This window comes from Haemorhous mexicanus, chromosome 18, assembly GCF_027477595.1.
Source record: "Haemorhous mexicanus isolate bHaeMex1 chromosome 18, bHaeMex1.pri, whole genome shotgun sequence".
In the NCBI taxonomy this organism is placed as follows: domain Eukaryota; kingdom Metazoa; phylum Chordata; class Aves; order Passeriformes; family Fringillidae; genus Haemorhous; species Haemorhous mexicanus.
The window spans coordinates 303,837-320,697 of NC_082358.1; the positions used below are offsets into that span (position 1 = coordinate 303,837).

General features: G+C 42.2%; 2 protein-coding genes across 3 annotated transcripts in view; both read right to left on the bottom strand.

Annotated features, from left to right (window-relative positions):
* CPNE1 (copine 1) overlaps positions 1 to 13,120 on the bottom strand; it is a 43,332-nt gene extending 30,212 nt beyond the window's left edge. Inside the window, 2 exon segments of the mRNA XM_059862465.1 lie at positions 10,306 to 10,388; positions 13,062 to 13,120. The gene's annotated coding sequence lies outside the window, so the exon portion shown is untranslated.
* Positions 1,233 to 13,187, bottom strand: RBM12 (RNA binding motif protein 12). Of its 2 annotated transcripts, none has more exons than XM_059862464.1 (3): positions 13,062 to 13,187; positions 10,306 to 10,356; positions 1,233 to 5,786 (listed from the first exon to the last, which is right to left on the bottom strand). In XM_059862464.1, the coding sequence occupies exon 3, from the start codon at positions 5,762 to 5,764 to the stop codon at positions 3,125 to 3,127; it is 2,640 nt and encodes an 879-aa protein (XP_059718447.1). In that variant the 5' UTR covers positions 5,765 to 5,786; positions 10,306 to 10,356; positions 13,062 to 13,187; the 3' UTR covers positions 1,233 to 3,124. The 2 variants fall into 2 exon arrangements, with proteins under 2 accessions (XP_059718447.1, XP_059718445.1); XM_059862462.1 differs by having other exon boundaries at positions 10,306 to 10,388; positions 13,062 to 13,118.
* Positions 13,188 to 16,861: the final 3,674 nt, after the last annotated feature.

A 16,861-nucleotide genomic window follows, 5' to 3' on the forward strand; every position in this document is an offset into this window, starting at 1 on the left:
TCATTGACTAATTGCATTCATTTCTATTTATGGTGGAAAAAACCCCATACATTAAACAAATCAAGTGGTAAAATGTTACATTCACAACTTTTTTTTTTCAGCAGTAGCACTTAAGACACACATAAGGAACTGCTAAAAACATCAACTTAGCCAGTTATATAAACACAAGTACCTTCTTGCCATTATTTGGAGAAATCGGGACATCAAGGATGTTAACTTCCTGACACTCCAGGCATCAAGGTCAAAACAACTGGGATTTGAGTAGCATCCATCACCTGATTCTGTCTATTGCTACCTCTCGCTAGCAATCAGCTTGGGGTGTTATATCCAATGGCAGTTTCATACCTTCCACATTGGAGATGGGATCTATTTTTAAGGCTGTTCATGAATATTGACAAGTGCTAAGTAAGCAATTTTATGAACTCTAGACATGTAGTCTACGGGTATTGCTCATAATTTAGCACAACATACAGTTTAAGGTTACTTCTAACATGAAACCACATTGTTACAGTAAACAGTTTGCATTGACCCTTAATAATGAACTTTTCTCTATTTATGTTTTAAAGGATCAACTGTAACTATTTGAGTTGATGTACTGTTTCTGATACATACAGAAAACCTAAGCATGCTATGACTTCCTATTTTTTTCCAAGAGCCTACTCTTAAGGAAAAGGGGACATTTACTAACTGATTTATGCTAAAAGGCAAAAAGAAGAGCCCCTGCTCCACCCCAAATCCTCCATTTAAACATTCAATCCAAGTAAACATTCACAACCCCCATGGCTTTCTGGTTTGTGCTTTTTTTTTTCAGATAAGCACTGAAACATCTTTAGACCATACCGAAAAATCAAGAATCAGAAAAAAGCTTTCCAAAACAAACCTGCACTTTTAGCAAGTCCAAAGGAACAGGCACACAAGCATGTTTCACAGCATATGCTGTGTCTAACACAAACACTAGAAGCCTTGGATCCATTACCAAGAGGATCACGATGTGAAATCAAAAGACAGTAACACAGAACTGTGTATCTAATTCCAGACACCTGTAGTTTAATTACATTTCACAACAAGCATTGTTGTGATGCATTTGAACTTGAAAAAGCAGTTATCACCAGTTTTGGTGAGTCAACACACACTAATATCTTAAATCAATTCTGTGAACAATGAAGCCAAGGTTTTCCTTTTCAGTAATTTTATTCTAATGTGAAACACGAAGAAACAAGCACCCAAAAAACTCCAATATAGTATGAAACTTTAATAAAAGTTGCTTAAAAAACAAAGAGCAAAATTTTAAAATAAACTGACTTTACTCCTAATCACACACATCTTTCTGACATCAGGAAGAGTACTTTCAGACTGTCGGGGAAAAAAAAGAAAGAAACAAAGATCTGCTGTTGAAACGTTACTCCCGAAGACTGTTGAAATGCATAACATGAAGCTTCAGAGACAGACAGTTTTATTAACAGGAAGCTTAATTTTAAACAGTATATACAAATCACATGACTTTTCCAAAGTTGGGACCACCTAGTAATCTGTCAAAACAAAATTATGCTAATGAATTACAGAAGCATCTGTGTAATGCAACCGCCTCTTTATTGAAGTACACCTTTATACAATCCTTCCATGGATTCCTGTACTGTGAAATCCTCTCGGGACGCAGCGCTGCACAGGTTTGCAAATCTCTCCTACACACCACATGAATAAAACTGTTGCCACTTGCACCTCTCAATTTTGCCTGCCCATACACTTCAGTGTTCCATGTATGCAACACCAAAAAGCACTGTTTTTCTTTGTCAAAAAAACCCCAAAACAGTTTGAAGTTTACTATGTTTAAGTACAATGATTTGCAGGGAATAGCAGGATTTTTTTCAGGCAATGCCCAAGTCTTAAAATTTGTCATAAGCCAAGCAAGGACGAACCAAAAAATTCTACTTTTCACTTGCGTAATTACTTCCTTTCCATTTATCTGTTTTTCCATGGAAGGTTTCACTGCACAACAAAGAAAATGGCAACTCTTTACAGACTTTGAATACAACAGCACAACTTTATTGCAAAAATATATAGTAAACTCAGTACTTTCAAGTTTTGGAGAAAAATAAATTTTATCTCTGAATTCACCCACAGCAGTAATTCACAACAGAGTTGCTGAAGATACAAGTTTCTTCCATTAAACCCTAATTTAAAACTTTATATGGACTCCAATCTTCTACTAATAATCACCACTTTGGTTCTCTTAGCAGAGACTCTATATGAGGAGTTCAAGAGACATGTGAGAAACACCAATATCCAACTAGTGTCAAAGATCCTTTCTCAACTGATTTGTGTAATCCTAACAAATCAAGCTACTTAAACAATAATGATTATTTTCAACTGAAAACATTTTAAATGTACTATAAAACTCATATGATTTATGTTTGAGGTTAGCTATACTTGTGGCAAAAGTCTTATTCTGCACAGTTATAATTGCAATATATAAATAACTAAAGGTTATACCACACAGAACAGCTTGAATTTTACAGAACGATTCTGCTCATACTCATAGGAATTAGTTTGGTAGACACATCAGCAAAGGGCATAATTCAACTGTTCATACAGTGAGAATTTTGGAAAAAATAAAGATACATACACAAAGCAATTGATCTGTGTACACTGAGAATTCATTCAGTCGCAGAATAAAATCAGGACTTTAAACAAAGCTTTGACCTGTGAACAAAGCGAATTCAGCCAGCTTTTAACCAAATCTAAAACTAGCTATCTAATTTACAATGGCTTACAAGAACACCACTGAAGAGCTTCACTGGCTTCATCTATTTCCCTTATCCAAAACTATGTCAAACCAATCTCAGCTTCTCAATAAGCACTGTGTCCAGAAGAGTTTACCAAACTTTTATGATGAATAAGAATCTGTGCAGCTTCTCCACATATTTGTACGAGGAAAATCCACCACACCTCTCTCCTTGCAATGTTTCTCATGTAACGGCTAGCCCAGTGCTCTGTCTTATCAAAACCCATCTGCTTTACAATTTAAACAATCCACAGGTTCTATCCTGGAAATACTATAAAAACCAATCCAGATGCATTTGTCACAGCACTATGAATATCTATTCTACAACTACTTGAGGAACAGCTACCCTAATACAAGTTTTACTTTTCTGGAACCTATAGGCCTTTCATTTAAATCAACAACAGCTGCCATAGCTTCATCACGAGACTCAAATGCAACCATTGCTTCTCCAGTGGGCATGCCTTTTTCATTGTATTTTAAGCACACTGAACCAGGGATCACTTGGTAACCATAAAAGAAATCCAAAATTTCATCCACCGAAACAGTAAAGGGCATATTCTGCACTTTAATGACAGTTGGCCCTGGCTTCCCAGACCCTGTTCCAAAACCTGGGGGTCCACCAATATGTATGTTTCCTGGTCCGGGTCCAAACCCTGGAGGTCCACTTAAATGTCCAAGACCACTAGCAATTGCTGGAGGACCAGCACCAAAGGCAGGGGGCCCACTTAAATTGCCAGGACCATTACCAAATGTCTGAGGACCCCCTGCAAAACCTGCTGGTCCACTCAAATTAGCAGGACCACCGGCAAAACCTGGTACCTCAATACTCGCACCAGGTAAACCACTAGCTGCAACTGTTGGTATTCCTGGTCTAGAATCAGGAAAGCCACCTATTCCAGGTGGCGGTAAAGGGGGACCAAATGTGCCAGACCCACTGAAGTTACCAGGGAAATTAAATGGAGGACCATTATTTGTTTCTTTAGCATTTCCCCCCAAGAAGGCATGCTCATCCCCACCAGGGCCCTGTGCTCCTGGCACTGCTGCATTTCCCTGAATCGGTATTTTCAGGATCTTTTTTCCTTGAGATGCTGGGTTTCTCTCAATATCTCTCATTTCTTCTACAGTTATCAAACGCAAATTAACATCTCTTCCATTCAGTTTTTTACGGTGCAAGCGTTCTGCCTTACGAGCATCATCTTCAGCTTTAAACTGAACCAGTGCTTGTCCTAAACCTTGCCCATTATTATCAAGAAGAACTTGTACAGAGTTTTCTTCCACTGCCAGTCCCTCTAGAAACTGAAGTATTTCAATTTTTGTTATATTGTATGGAATATTAGATATATGCGCACACAGTTTTGGCAAGCCTGATTCTCCCTCAGCATTCATCAGAATTTCTCTCTGGTCATAGCTGAAGTTCTGCAATCTTTTACGAATCACATCTATCTTTTCTAACATTGCCTTTTTAGTAATTGGATGTACCTGAATGAAGCGATTCCCTATGTACTGCTTATGATGACACAAAGCTGCTTTATAATCAGCTTCATTCCTAAACTCAACAAACCCCTCCCCAATTGCCTTCCCATTGGGTCCATAAGCTATATAAATGCTGTCCTCAACTATATCCAGCTTTTTAAAAAAATCTATCACATGTTTGTTCTCCGATTCAAAGGGAAGACCTTTCAAATAAACACAGAAACCATGCTCATGGGGAGATCTTGACCGTGACCTTTTCTGTCCAGTGGGAGATTTGGACCTAGGATGAGCCTGGGGAGGAGGATGTGCCTGCCCAGAGGGACCCAAGGTTTGCTTGAAAGTTATGTGGCCTCCAGCAGCTACCCACTGTCTCTCTGTTGCAGGACTAACTTCAACATAGCGCTGAATCATCAGCATTCTGTTTCGCTTCAGTGCTTCAAATGTATCTTGAGGAGAAAAAAACTTAACTAGTCCATTTCCATTATTTCGACCTACATGATCCTTCAGCATATGGACTGCATCCACACGGAGCCCAAGGAAAAAGTCTTTCACGTCAGATTCTGTTGCAGTAAAGGGCATTCCATGAACGCTGACATACAAATCATCTGGATTGATTGGAATTGGCTTGACACTACCTTGAGAATTCATCTGGATAGGATTTACAGGATTCATGGGACCAATAAACAATGGATTCAAGCCGCTGTTCATATTCACTGCTGCTCCAGACCCATTCATTCCAGTGGGTAAGGGCGCTACAGGTGGAGGATTCATAGGAGGCATTCCTGATATGGGAGGCAGAGGTGTCATTGGAGGTACAGGGGGCACAGGAGGTATTGGAGGAACTGGAGGAACAGGAGGCAGTGCGGGTACAGGAGGTGGAACAGGTATAGGGGGAATAGAAGGCATTGGTGGCAAAGATGGCATAGCTGGGATAGGAGGGATTGGTGGAGGAGGTACTGTGTTCATTGGGGATGCTGTGCTAGGTATAGTTGAGCTAAATGTTGGACTACCAAAGGTACTCCCAAGATTTGGAGGTGCAGTGCCAATACTGGCAGTAGAAAATGTGGATATGTTTTTACTGCTTTCATGCACCGTAGTAGAAGCAGTTACTACACTAGGAGAAGGATTATTAAAGTTAGGTACAGTAGTAGGTAAGTTAACCCTTCCACTCATTCCAGAACTAGGTGGTGGTCCTGATCTGCTAGTATTCGCTGGTGGCATATCTAGATTGGCAGTTTCAAAACGCCTACGGCTGAGCTCTATCATGTTCTGCATTTCAGTTTTACTGCTCAGCAACAACGTTACTTTTGACCCTTTAATTGTACCACCTGTGCGCATCATACCAAGCCTTGCATCTTCATCAGTGGCAAAAACGATGAAAGCCTCACCCAGTTCACCCCCTACAATATGCACGCCCCCATCAGGAATGGTCAATCCAGAGAAGAAGTGGCGAATGTCCATGGTCCCCGCCACAATCGGGAGACCTTGCAAGCGGATGACCACAGCCATGCTGCGCTGAAACAACACACACCTGCAGATGAGAAAAGGCAACGGCCATGTCAGACTACTGTTTGTGACACCATGTAATTACCTACAGACACCATCTACTATATTTGTTTATATACACCTAATAACATCCTGCAAAGATAAAGCGTGTTTATATTCCAAGTTCCTTATTCATGTTTGTTTACTTCATACAGACTGAAGTATTAAACATTTATCAACACAATCAGTATACATTTTGCACTAGAAATTCCAAAATAGCTGTTATACTAAGACCCACAAGTGTCAGTTAAAAAAAACAAAGGAACATCAAAAATCAGAACTATTACATCAGTAGTTTAATAATTAATGGAATGTAAGCAAAAGGAGTATTTTAGCCAGACAAAATAAAATTATTTTACCATACCCTGATATGGTATCCACTATACCTGACAATATGGATAAAAAATTCTGCACAGCTATGGGAAACAAACAGTTCCCTTTAATCTGGGGAAGGATTTTACCTCCTGCCAGGTGAAGACAACTAGAAACATAACAGTGGGTTGGTAAAGAACAAAACCCATTATGGACAACTAGCAACTGTGAGACTCACAAGACATCCTGACAGGGAGCATCTATATTATACTGACCTGATGTTTTTTCTCCTAGCAAAAGCAAGAGGTCCAGATGACCTGAACCTTGCTATTATAAACTAGCCCCAGACTTTTTGTGAAAACAGAGACCTCACCTAAATTAAATTAACATCTATGCATATCTAGATAGATATATGACCTTCACAATTTTCAAAATCAAGGTATTTTTTAATAGTTGCAGATATTCTATCTAGCATGACCCCCTTACATCTCAGATGTAAGTAAATTAATTTCATCTCCACAGCAGGCATTAGTAGATGCTTAAGGTAATTCTGAACAGCTAGATCTGAACAGTTACCTTGCGACCTCAGAAGTCCAAGCTCATATCAGAAGTTGAAGATAAAGAGGAAGCTAGATAGTTGACACTTAGGCAAACCTTCAGCAAAGGCTGAAAGCATGATATTAAATAATATTAGCACAATTCAACATCTCGGAAGCCAGTCTCTCGTCCTAAACCATCAGCAACAGCACCATGCTTCACTTGAACCACTTATCTCTGAAACTTCTTGACTTCCTAGGTACAAGCCAGTTCAGTACCTTTATGGAAGACCTCCAAGGCTCCCCTAAGTCATATACCAGTAGCATTAACTCAGCATTTGAAATCAAGGATGAACCAGATCACAGAATCACAGAACTGTTTAGGCTGGAAAAGACCTTAAAGACCAAGTCCAAAAAGATGCCACAATGCAACACCACAAAGCTATGCATCAAAGACTCCCGGCCACTACCAAAGCTCTGACCAACCACAATCAATAACCATCTCCCAGAAACTCAGCTATATCCCAGCATACACTCAAATCTCTAAGTTGGCTCCATTTGCTTGTCCAGGTCATCCCAACACTTTAGAGAAGACAAGTCTTGAATGACTAGGTAAAGCCATAATTTAATCAGGTAAGGCTGAATCCAGTACTTAATGAAAAGAAGAGTAACAATTCTTCTACGGGGTGAAGAAGCAACAATTCTTTTGTTTGCGTAATGGAACCTCATATTACTAAAATGTGCCCGTAAGTATTTTGTTCTGTTGACCAACACATCAGAGCTAAATCCTTCAACACACTAATGAACTCAAGCAACATACTGGGGGGTACTACAGGGCATTGTCCCACAACTATCAGCAGACATCAGATAAGTGTGGAGGACCTTTCTCCCTCAAGGAAACAGCAAACAAGCCCATTTGCACAAAGTCACTCTGCAGCTTTAGTCACTGTGCATGAATATTGGATTCCTTACTGCACCATCCTGAAAGAGAGACTAGAACTTGCCATTCATAACATAAGAACATCCTTAAAAAAAGAAAACACACCACTAAGAAAATCCCTATTCCACCAAGGAAAGACAGCAACAGAAAGGCTTATACTATATTAAGGCTTCTACTGTACTAAGCTTCAGGGACAATGTTTTTTGAAAGCAACTTTCTCACCTCCATGGTAAGGCAACAGAAGCAACATCCTTGCCTTTAGCTCTTATAAGGGAATTAAATTTAATCTGAAAATAAAATTCATTGCCCAATCATTTTCCAACAACAAAATAACTTGCTCACGAGGAAAAAAAAAACACAAAAAGTAAGGACTAGCTAGCTATGCTATCTAAAACATCTAAAAACATATCTAAGACTTTCTGCACTGTTTTAAAAAGTAGTGTTTTATAATGATTCTTTTGTTTTATTTTAAATTTGCCTAGCATTGATGACAATCTCTGAAATAAAAGTTAGAATGAAAATTCTGCCACCTTTAAAGAAACTGTATTAAAGAGTATTTTAAACCCAAGGTTTATGGTGCGCTACAGGATTGCTTCTGAATTAGATGATCCTGAGGCAAGCAAGCGGTCTAAAGCGGTCTAAAAGCATCCCTGGCTTGGCACCTATGCTTCCAAAACTGGAATATCACTAAAAGCAAATCTTGCCAGGAGGTTTAGATTTCTTCTACTGCCTACTATACACAGAAATTAGTTTCAGAAATTTTTTATGTATCAGAAGTTAAAGACATTTGAAGCATCTCGTGTTAAGTGGGAGACTACTTTTAGCTATCTCCTTAATGCAAAAGGGATGATAATCTGATATAGCCATTGGTTGAACAAAGGCAACTTGGGAAGGTGTGGGAAGACCTTGTAATAAGGTCTGCTGGTTTGGAACACCTTACTTTCTTTAACAGAACTGACACCTGCTAGATAACTGCATTTATAAATTATTATAGCCCAGAGATAGATAAAGTCACAGAAGAGTTCAAGCATTTGAACATTTACATTACTTCTGGGACAATGCAAAATAAATTCAAAACTTCATAATAAATGCTAAGAGAGTACTTGAAGTCTTGTTACTAAGGACTCTATTCAGATCCACTAAACCACTATGGACAAAAAATCTAAAGAGCCGCTTAGGCATATAGTTACTAAAAAACCTATCTGCAATGACTTCAGTGCAGTTAATTCTATGCAGAGTATTAAGCAAATGCTTGCTTAATGTTAAGCAAGAGCTGACAATAAAACGGTCTGAATAAAAAGAATTTTAAGGACTTAACTAATCAGTTATTTTTGACAAAGGAACATGTAACACAGCTGCTTCATTTTTTCAGAATTCTGATACTTAGAAAAAGTAGTAGTGTCAATTCTGTTATTTACAGAAAAATCTCAAGGACCAAAAGGGCCAGATTTTAAATTTCTAAACACTCACAAACTGCATTTTTTCCAAAATGCACTTAGGAAACAATAACCCACTTGCTCAAATTTTCCAAGTAATGAAAACGCAAAGCCTGTTTAAGTATTTCACTGCTGACTTGCAAAGAGAAGCACATGCAGAGGCAACATTAACTTCAGATACAAAACAGGCCACACCATTTCAGCAGGCATTGAAGGCTTTTTGTTGGGCTGTCAGTTCTCATGCTGCCTGCTTTTCTCCGAGTACAAAAAGGTACTTCAAGGCAAAAGTGGGTTTTATTGCCATTTTGTGTGTTTCATATATTTGTGGAAAGACAACATCCTACAAGTGTACTATGGACAATCCATCCCCAGTAGCAAGCTGTGATCAAAGCTGGAGATTTACAGGCTGGTGACAACCAGCATGATTCAACTCATTTGATGAATTTTAACATGTCTTGACAGAAATATCTTTAAAAATGTTGATGTTACACTGGAAAAAAAAAAAAAGGTGTAAAAGATGACAATACTATTTATCTCATCAATGTGCCCGTTAATAACATAATAATAATTTGGGTAATTTGTAAGCACACCGGATTAGCTTTTTAAGATGTATGGATTTTGCAGTAGAAAAGTTCAGAAGATTCATCCTAGTCCCTGGGAAGTATTAAAGTACAATACCCACATGATACACACACACACACACACACACACACACACACACACACACACACACACACAAACATATCTGGCAATTCTTGAGTGAAGACTAAGAACTGCAGGAACACTGGTACTGTGGGAGGAATTTTAAGTATAAGACTGTCTCACAAAAGTTAAAACTGCAAACTACAGTTTCATCTTTTACTTAAGGCTAAAATCAACCTGTTATAGTCATCCTGGAGCCAATTCAAAACTATCTCACCCCTTTAAATACTGCAAAAGCTAATTAGAACCAATTGATGTACACTTCTACACTCCAACAATTACAAACACACAGACCTGGGGCTTGCAGCAAACTAACTGCATTTACCAACAGTGCAAAATAAACGGGAGAGTGTTCCAGACTACCACATGCTGATGAAACAACAAAATATTAGTTTGGCAGAAAATTCTGTTTACAAGAAAAACATTGCCAAAAACATCATCACCGGTGGTGAGCAGACAAGCTACAGATTATCTGACTCACGTCTTTTGACACAAATTTACAGATTCCAAAAGCTTCATGTGTTTCTTAGGATATACTCAATATGCATATAAAGAAGTCTTCAATTCAAAAGCTCTTACCTGCAAAGACAGATGTTTTTTTCTTAACAAGTAGCAGAAGCCAAGCCAATCCTGTGGGCAACCAATTAAAACCAACTTTTAGACTGCAATAAAGAATAAATGGAGGCAAAAATCAATGCAGGCAACACAATAGCAGTAACAGTCCACAAAGAACTGTATACACAGAATTTCAAACCTGCAACCACCACAAGGCACTGCAACATAAAAGAATCATAAGGGCACATTTTCTATAGATTATCTCTATATGACTTATTGGTAATTTCATTGTAGAGCTTTAAGACATAAATATGCCTTCCACAAAGACTATAGAAAGAACCAGAAAGTATTAAAGTCTTTCAAATTTTCCCATCATCAATAGGTGAAAAAAATCTCTCTTTCAAAGGCAAAGAACGAGAGTTAAATACTTGAAAGCCCTAAATTTTACCAAACCCTGCTTCATTAATAATAGTATTCCTTCCTCCAACTTTGCATCTACTTACTTGAACAAAGTAAGGTAAAGTAAGCCATGCCTAAGAAAACCACCCCAGAACTGCACCTGAAGAATTCTTCAAGAGTCACACTAGCTGGGTAAAACTGGCATTTCACAGCCATGTCTATGCAGTCAACTCCACAGAGCACACAGCAAGAACTCCCATAAGATACTCTACTTTCATTTGTAATCTGCCATTTCATTACCAAAATCCTCATCAAATGTCCATTTTTTTCATTCCTGTATAAAAATTATCTTCCCAGGTTTACAACTCAACAAAAAAGCCAAGCATTTTAAGTGGCAACACAAGTATTTCGTATTTAAAGATAGGATGGAAAACCTTTGCTCTTTCATTATTTGGCAGACCACCTCACACTAAAAACGTGATTCTTTGGAAAGCCATTGAGGAATGAATCTCACTAAGAATAGATAACTGCCTCCTTCTCACACAACCCCAACAGGCTGGTTTCAGTTACAAGCACCATTACCGAAATGAACTTACAGCAAGAAGTACTAACAAACACTTCAGACACTCCCTAACAGAGAGAATCAAAACAAACATAACTATTCACATATCTTCCAGGACATTAATGGCAGGCTTACAAGTGAGAAAGATAGAACTACACTTAAATTAAAATGGCAAACACATTTAGAAAAATATGACTTTTGTTTATTAGACCTTCAAAAGAAACATGCAATCCTATATTAGAAGGACTCAACTATATACCTTCATGTATAGCAGTGTCAACCAGCAGCTTACAAAGAAAGAAAGAAATGCAATCACCTGAAACACCATTTCATGTAAAACCACACCTGCTTCAAGCAGCATTTCCCATTTAGAAGAAAAACCTAAATCATTAGATGGATTTCCAGTACAGCAACCAGGTTCCTCTTCACAACACTGAAAACAAGCTGAAAATCTGCAGTGGACTAAGACAACACAAACAAAACCAGGCAGCATTCAGAATAGGAGCAAAACTCCACTCTGCTGTGTTTAACTTCTTCACCAAATACCATCTACAATTTCAAGTGTCACGTGTCTCAACTTTAAAGAAAACCATCCATGCCTTCTGTAGGCAAAAATAACCTTTCCAATCAACAGAATACGCAACAGCACATTAACTAGACAAGCACAGGCTAGAGCAGGTGTTCCCACATAGAGCTGGCACCACATCTCTGGGAGTTCTCCGGAGAAACTCCACAACACCCTGTCCACTGTACAGAAAGATCCAGCATCCACTGGACACACAACAAATTATTAAACCAGAGGAATCCACCATGGAAACAACCAGCCGATTTGCCTGCCTAACACCAGTAGATCAAGGTGGGGAAATAAATCACTAAGAGTAACAGGTAAGTTTAAGACTGAGTAAAACCAGAGCCATGAGGTTTTATCGAAAGAAAACTCACATTTCCGGGGCTCATTTAAACATTAATTCATTTAGGTTTTTTGTTTGTTTGTTTGTTTTTCAGGGAAGGGTGGTTTTAAGGTTTTTTTTTTTTCGTTTATAGATCTTGGGGGAGGGAGGCGGTATTTTTTTGTTTGGTTGGTTGTTGCTGTTTGGTTGTTTTGGGGTTTTTTAACGGAGCTGATGTTTACTAACAGAAGAGACTTTATTGAACAACAACTCCGCTGGCGTTTATAGGGTACACCCAACAAGCATTGGCAGCGCCGCAGACACCGGGGACCTTCCTCCCCGCAAGGTGCGGACTACTTGCCTCGCTTCATTCCCCGGGGCGGGGCAAGGCGCAACCCCCCCCCCCCCCCCTCCCGCCTGAGCATCCCCGGGATCCAGACACGCCGGGGCCCCGCGCTGACAACGGGACCGCAAAGCTCCCCGCCGCACCCGTCAAATCCCCGCCTCAGGCCCCGGCACGGCCCCCGCCATGTGGCCCATGCCCTGGCTCGGGCTCCGGCGCCTCCGCAAGGTCATTCGGCCGCCCCCGCCAGATGGGCCCGCGGCGCCTGCGTTCGGCCCGCACGGACTCACCTGCCCGCGCAGCTCCGCGGGCCGGCGTGCGCGGGCGGCGACAGGGAGCCAGGGACGGGGGAGGGGCCGGGGCCGGTCCGAACCGCCGGGCGGCAGCGAGGCGAGAGCGGCCCCGCTCGGCGCCCCGGGGCCGCAGGCGGGAGGCGCCGCCCGGCCCGGCCCAGCCCGGCCCGGCCCTTTGTGCGCGGGGACGCGCCCCCCCGGCTGCCCTCCCCACGTCTCCCCGCCGCGCCGCGGGCCCGCAGCGCCGGACCGGGCAGGCGGCCCGGCCTGCCCGGGCGCCGCCGCGCTCTTACCGAGGGGATCTGTACGAGAAAAAGGGTTAGAACGGAGCCACCCCGCCCGGGCCTGCGGCGCGCTGAGCCCCGCGCACCGACCGCAGCCGCACAAAATGGCCGCCGCGATGCGGCGCCGCTGGGGGGCGGGGGCCGGGCGGCGCGGGGGACGGGCGGGAGGCACGGGGAAGGCGGGGTCGCGCGCTGGCGGACGGCGCGTGCCCCGGACTGGGCGGGGCCGGGGCCCTGGGGACGTGCCGCGGCCGGGCCTGCACTGCGCGTGCGGCGCCGCTGAGGCCTGTTGCTTAGGGAACGGGAGTCCGGGAGAGCATTGAACTTCTAACGAAGAAAACAACCCTGAGAGCGACTGTTTCTAACCTCTTGACGAACGACCAAGTTGCTGAATAAAAATGAAAGATTCCTGGGAGCCGATGCCGCGTGCTGTGATTGTTTCCTTGGCTTGACTGAATCCAACACTGATAACCAGGCAGAGCCCTGAGCCCAGGGACCTCTGGACTCTTCTGGGTTCTCCATCACTGTGCTTCAAAGGACACAGGCACAGCAGCACCAGCCTTTTCCAATGGAAAAAATCCCTGTTTAGTCCTCTGCAAGAAACGGATAAAAATAAATAATTGCTTCCTTTTGCGAAAGCTTTTGCAGTGAATGTTGGAGTTCAGCAACTCAGTTAACTTTGCCCCTGTTTCTCTTAGGGGGTGAAAACCAACAGATTGTCACAGTTGTGCTCTCCTGAGGCAGAGGGATCCAGCATGGGGTTGCTCAGCAGCACAATCATCCCCACTCCATTTGTTTTCCTGTATATCCCTTCTTTTTACTCCCAAATTCTGCTTTACTACTCTCATCCCCTCCCAGGCAACAGCCCACGTGCTTATCCTCTCCCTATTAACCCCCGGTTTTCAGATTTTGTATTCTATTTCGTATTTATGATAATAGATGGCCTGAAAATAACAGTTCTGCCAAGGTAATATCTCCTTCTTGTCTAGGCAAGTGTAGGCAGTATCCAGTAATTCACCTTTCTATACCACTAGTGACAATAGATAGGATTGGCTGTCACCATGCACCCTGACATAGCCCAGAAAAGCAGGTGATTTAAGTCACCAGAGGCATCAACAGCCAGGCTTGCCAGCCTCCCTGGAGAGCTGGTTGCCTAGGGCATGCTAGCTGTAGCAGGAGCATCTGCAGCTCAGGGCTTCACTCTGTGTCACCATAGCACTTCCCAAGCTGCACCAGCCACCCCACAGTGGGGAGACAGTATGGAATAACAAGGGGACAGTGCTGGAATACACCAGGTCAGAGGAAAAATAAGACTTTTCAGCTTTTGTGCAATGGGATGAGTCACCACATTACTTTTTGTTGTTCAAAAGAAGTATGGTGAAGGTTTACTGTGTGGACCATTAGGAGCATGCCAAGGGACCAAGAGTACCAAAGACAAGTCAGCAGCATGATGCAGATAGTTACCAACAGCAGGAGGAAAGTATCAGGTGGAAAGCAAAACATTGCTAGATAGAAGGTTAAAGGACAAGGGATCATGTAACCATGTCCAGTGTTTTTCCTGTAAAATGTATGTGGGGAAAGGCACAGGGAAAAAAACATTAGAAAATAATGGGATTTTCCTTCATTAGACACTACGAAACCACTGGGAGCACACTATGTCTCCTTTACCTAAATCAAAACTGAAGAAAGGTGTTAGGTATGCAACCAGGGGAAGAAAAATGATGCAAGACATTTTAAAATAAAGCTTGAGGAAACCAGCATCCACTGTGGCAATTGCACATGTGAAATAAATATATTTTCCTCCTTGCAATATTAATTTTACTGCACCATTAGTCTGGAAGTATTACCCCAAATCCAAGGTTCTTTGCTTCTCTAGACACTAAAGGTACCATTCCATAAATACAGCCTCTAAACCTATTCCTTCATCTATGGTTTGGATGAATGAACTCAGTTTGCTAAATGATTCATACTACTTTGTGTTTTCCTTTCCAATAACTACATGTCAACCACAAATCTTGTTTCCAAATCATTTAGAAAACTGCTCAAGAGAAAGAAGCCTCACAAAGTCTCCCAGAAACACTCTCTTCATTCCTCATCTCAATCTCTACTTAAAACCTGTCAGATATGATCTGGCTTAATGATCCTGTGTAGGTACACTTAGAATCAAACACTTTGTTGGTTTTACTATGCCTACTCAGCGCAAGCCTATCTGATTGTTCATTAGTATGAGCTTTGCTTCTTATAAGAGCATCTTGTACCTGCCTTTTTTATTACTCTGATTTGGATCAGCTGTCAGAGGGATCATTTCTCCCAGCCACACACATTGTCCATTTTAAAAACTAGCATTTTCTTCCTTCCAGTGCAGGACCTTATTCACCAGCCTGAAATTTCATCAAAGCTGTCAATAGTAGAGGTCTCAGGCCAGTTTTTTGGCACTCAGCACTGGGAAACTGTACCATTTCAAAGCACAGAGCTTACATGTTAGCAGATACAATTTGACTGGAAACAGTTGGCCCATGACTGATGTAACAGCCGAGAGAGAATTGCCAACCAGCCAGTCAGGCAGGTGTAGCTCCCCAAGGCTTCCATATTTCCCCTTTTAAAAATTGGGGATATTTTCCAGTCAGTGAAAACTTCACCAGACTGCCACAATTTCTCAAATTGATGAAGTTTAGTCACTTCCTCTGTCAGTTCCATACAGGACTCCTGGCATTGCTGCCTTTATCTTTGTTGGGATGCACTGCTGCTGAGTTCAAAGAGCGGATCCTTTAATATCAACCACTTTGATGTAGGATACCGGGTTATAACTGTTAAAGTTGATACGGCTCATGCTCACGAGAAGGCCCTGTGGGAAAGGCCCAGCTGCAGCCGGAGGGCCGCAAATCGGCTAAGGGGCGAGAGGCCATTATCAGCTGAGTGACAGCTGAGAGCGAGCTTGTGATTGGCTGGAGGAAGCATGAACAGTGTATGAGCGGGAAGCTGATTGGATGACAGGACGGGTGGACAGCAGCACTGCAGCCGAGCCAGCCAATGGGTGGCCTCTTTCTGTTAGGTTTTGTTAGGCCTCTGGTTTCAGTTATGTCAGGTAAGGTATAAAAAAGGTGCGATTTCTGTAATAAAAGGATCTCCTTCGGATGCATAAGGGGGTCTGCGTCGCTTTGTTCCCCATTGCTACAGCTTTCTTGGGCTCCTCTTCCGTCTAAGGCATTATCCCATAGGACTCTATCAAGCAGATCCCATGTGAGTCCAAAGTCTACTCTCCTGAAGTTGAGCACAGTGGGCTTGCTTCTCACCTGTTATGAGTAAAAAAAGGGTTGCTCATTTTTTTAAAAGGTTGCAGAGTTACAAGTTGAGCCAGTTCTGGCACAGGAGAGTTCTTTGTTAGCTTCACGTTGTAATCACCTGTTAAGAGTCGGTCGTTAACTCCCTATTGTTGAGAATTCCCCTTTTTGTCAGTACCACCCTGCCTGCTGTCAGGAGGATGGCATCCCCCCCAACCCGACGGTGAAAGGAGGGGATATCGGAGGGCATGCAAATAACCTCGGAGCCAGCATGCAACGGGGGGAAGTCCCCCCCCCTCCCCCCCCAAACTTAGCAAATAAACCCCTAAAAACAACGAGCCAACACAGAATTAAGAGATCAAAGTGATGTCTGGATGTGAGGAACAGAATCCAGAGCCTGCGGAGATGATGAAACCCTCTTTGCCCCTCACCATAACCTAACAGATGTCGGCTGGACTGAGGACCTCAAATGTCAACCCAGATTCCCAAGAATCTGTGGTGCTTTCAGGATCGCAGAGTCTTCAACTG

Bases quoted from the DNA above. Each gene is read 5' to 3' on its own strand.
- RBM12 (XM_059862464.1), bottom strand. From the start codon at position 5,764: ATGGCTGTGGTCATCCGCTTGCAAGGTCTCCCGATTGTGGCGGGGACC.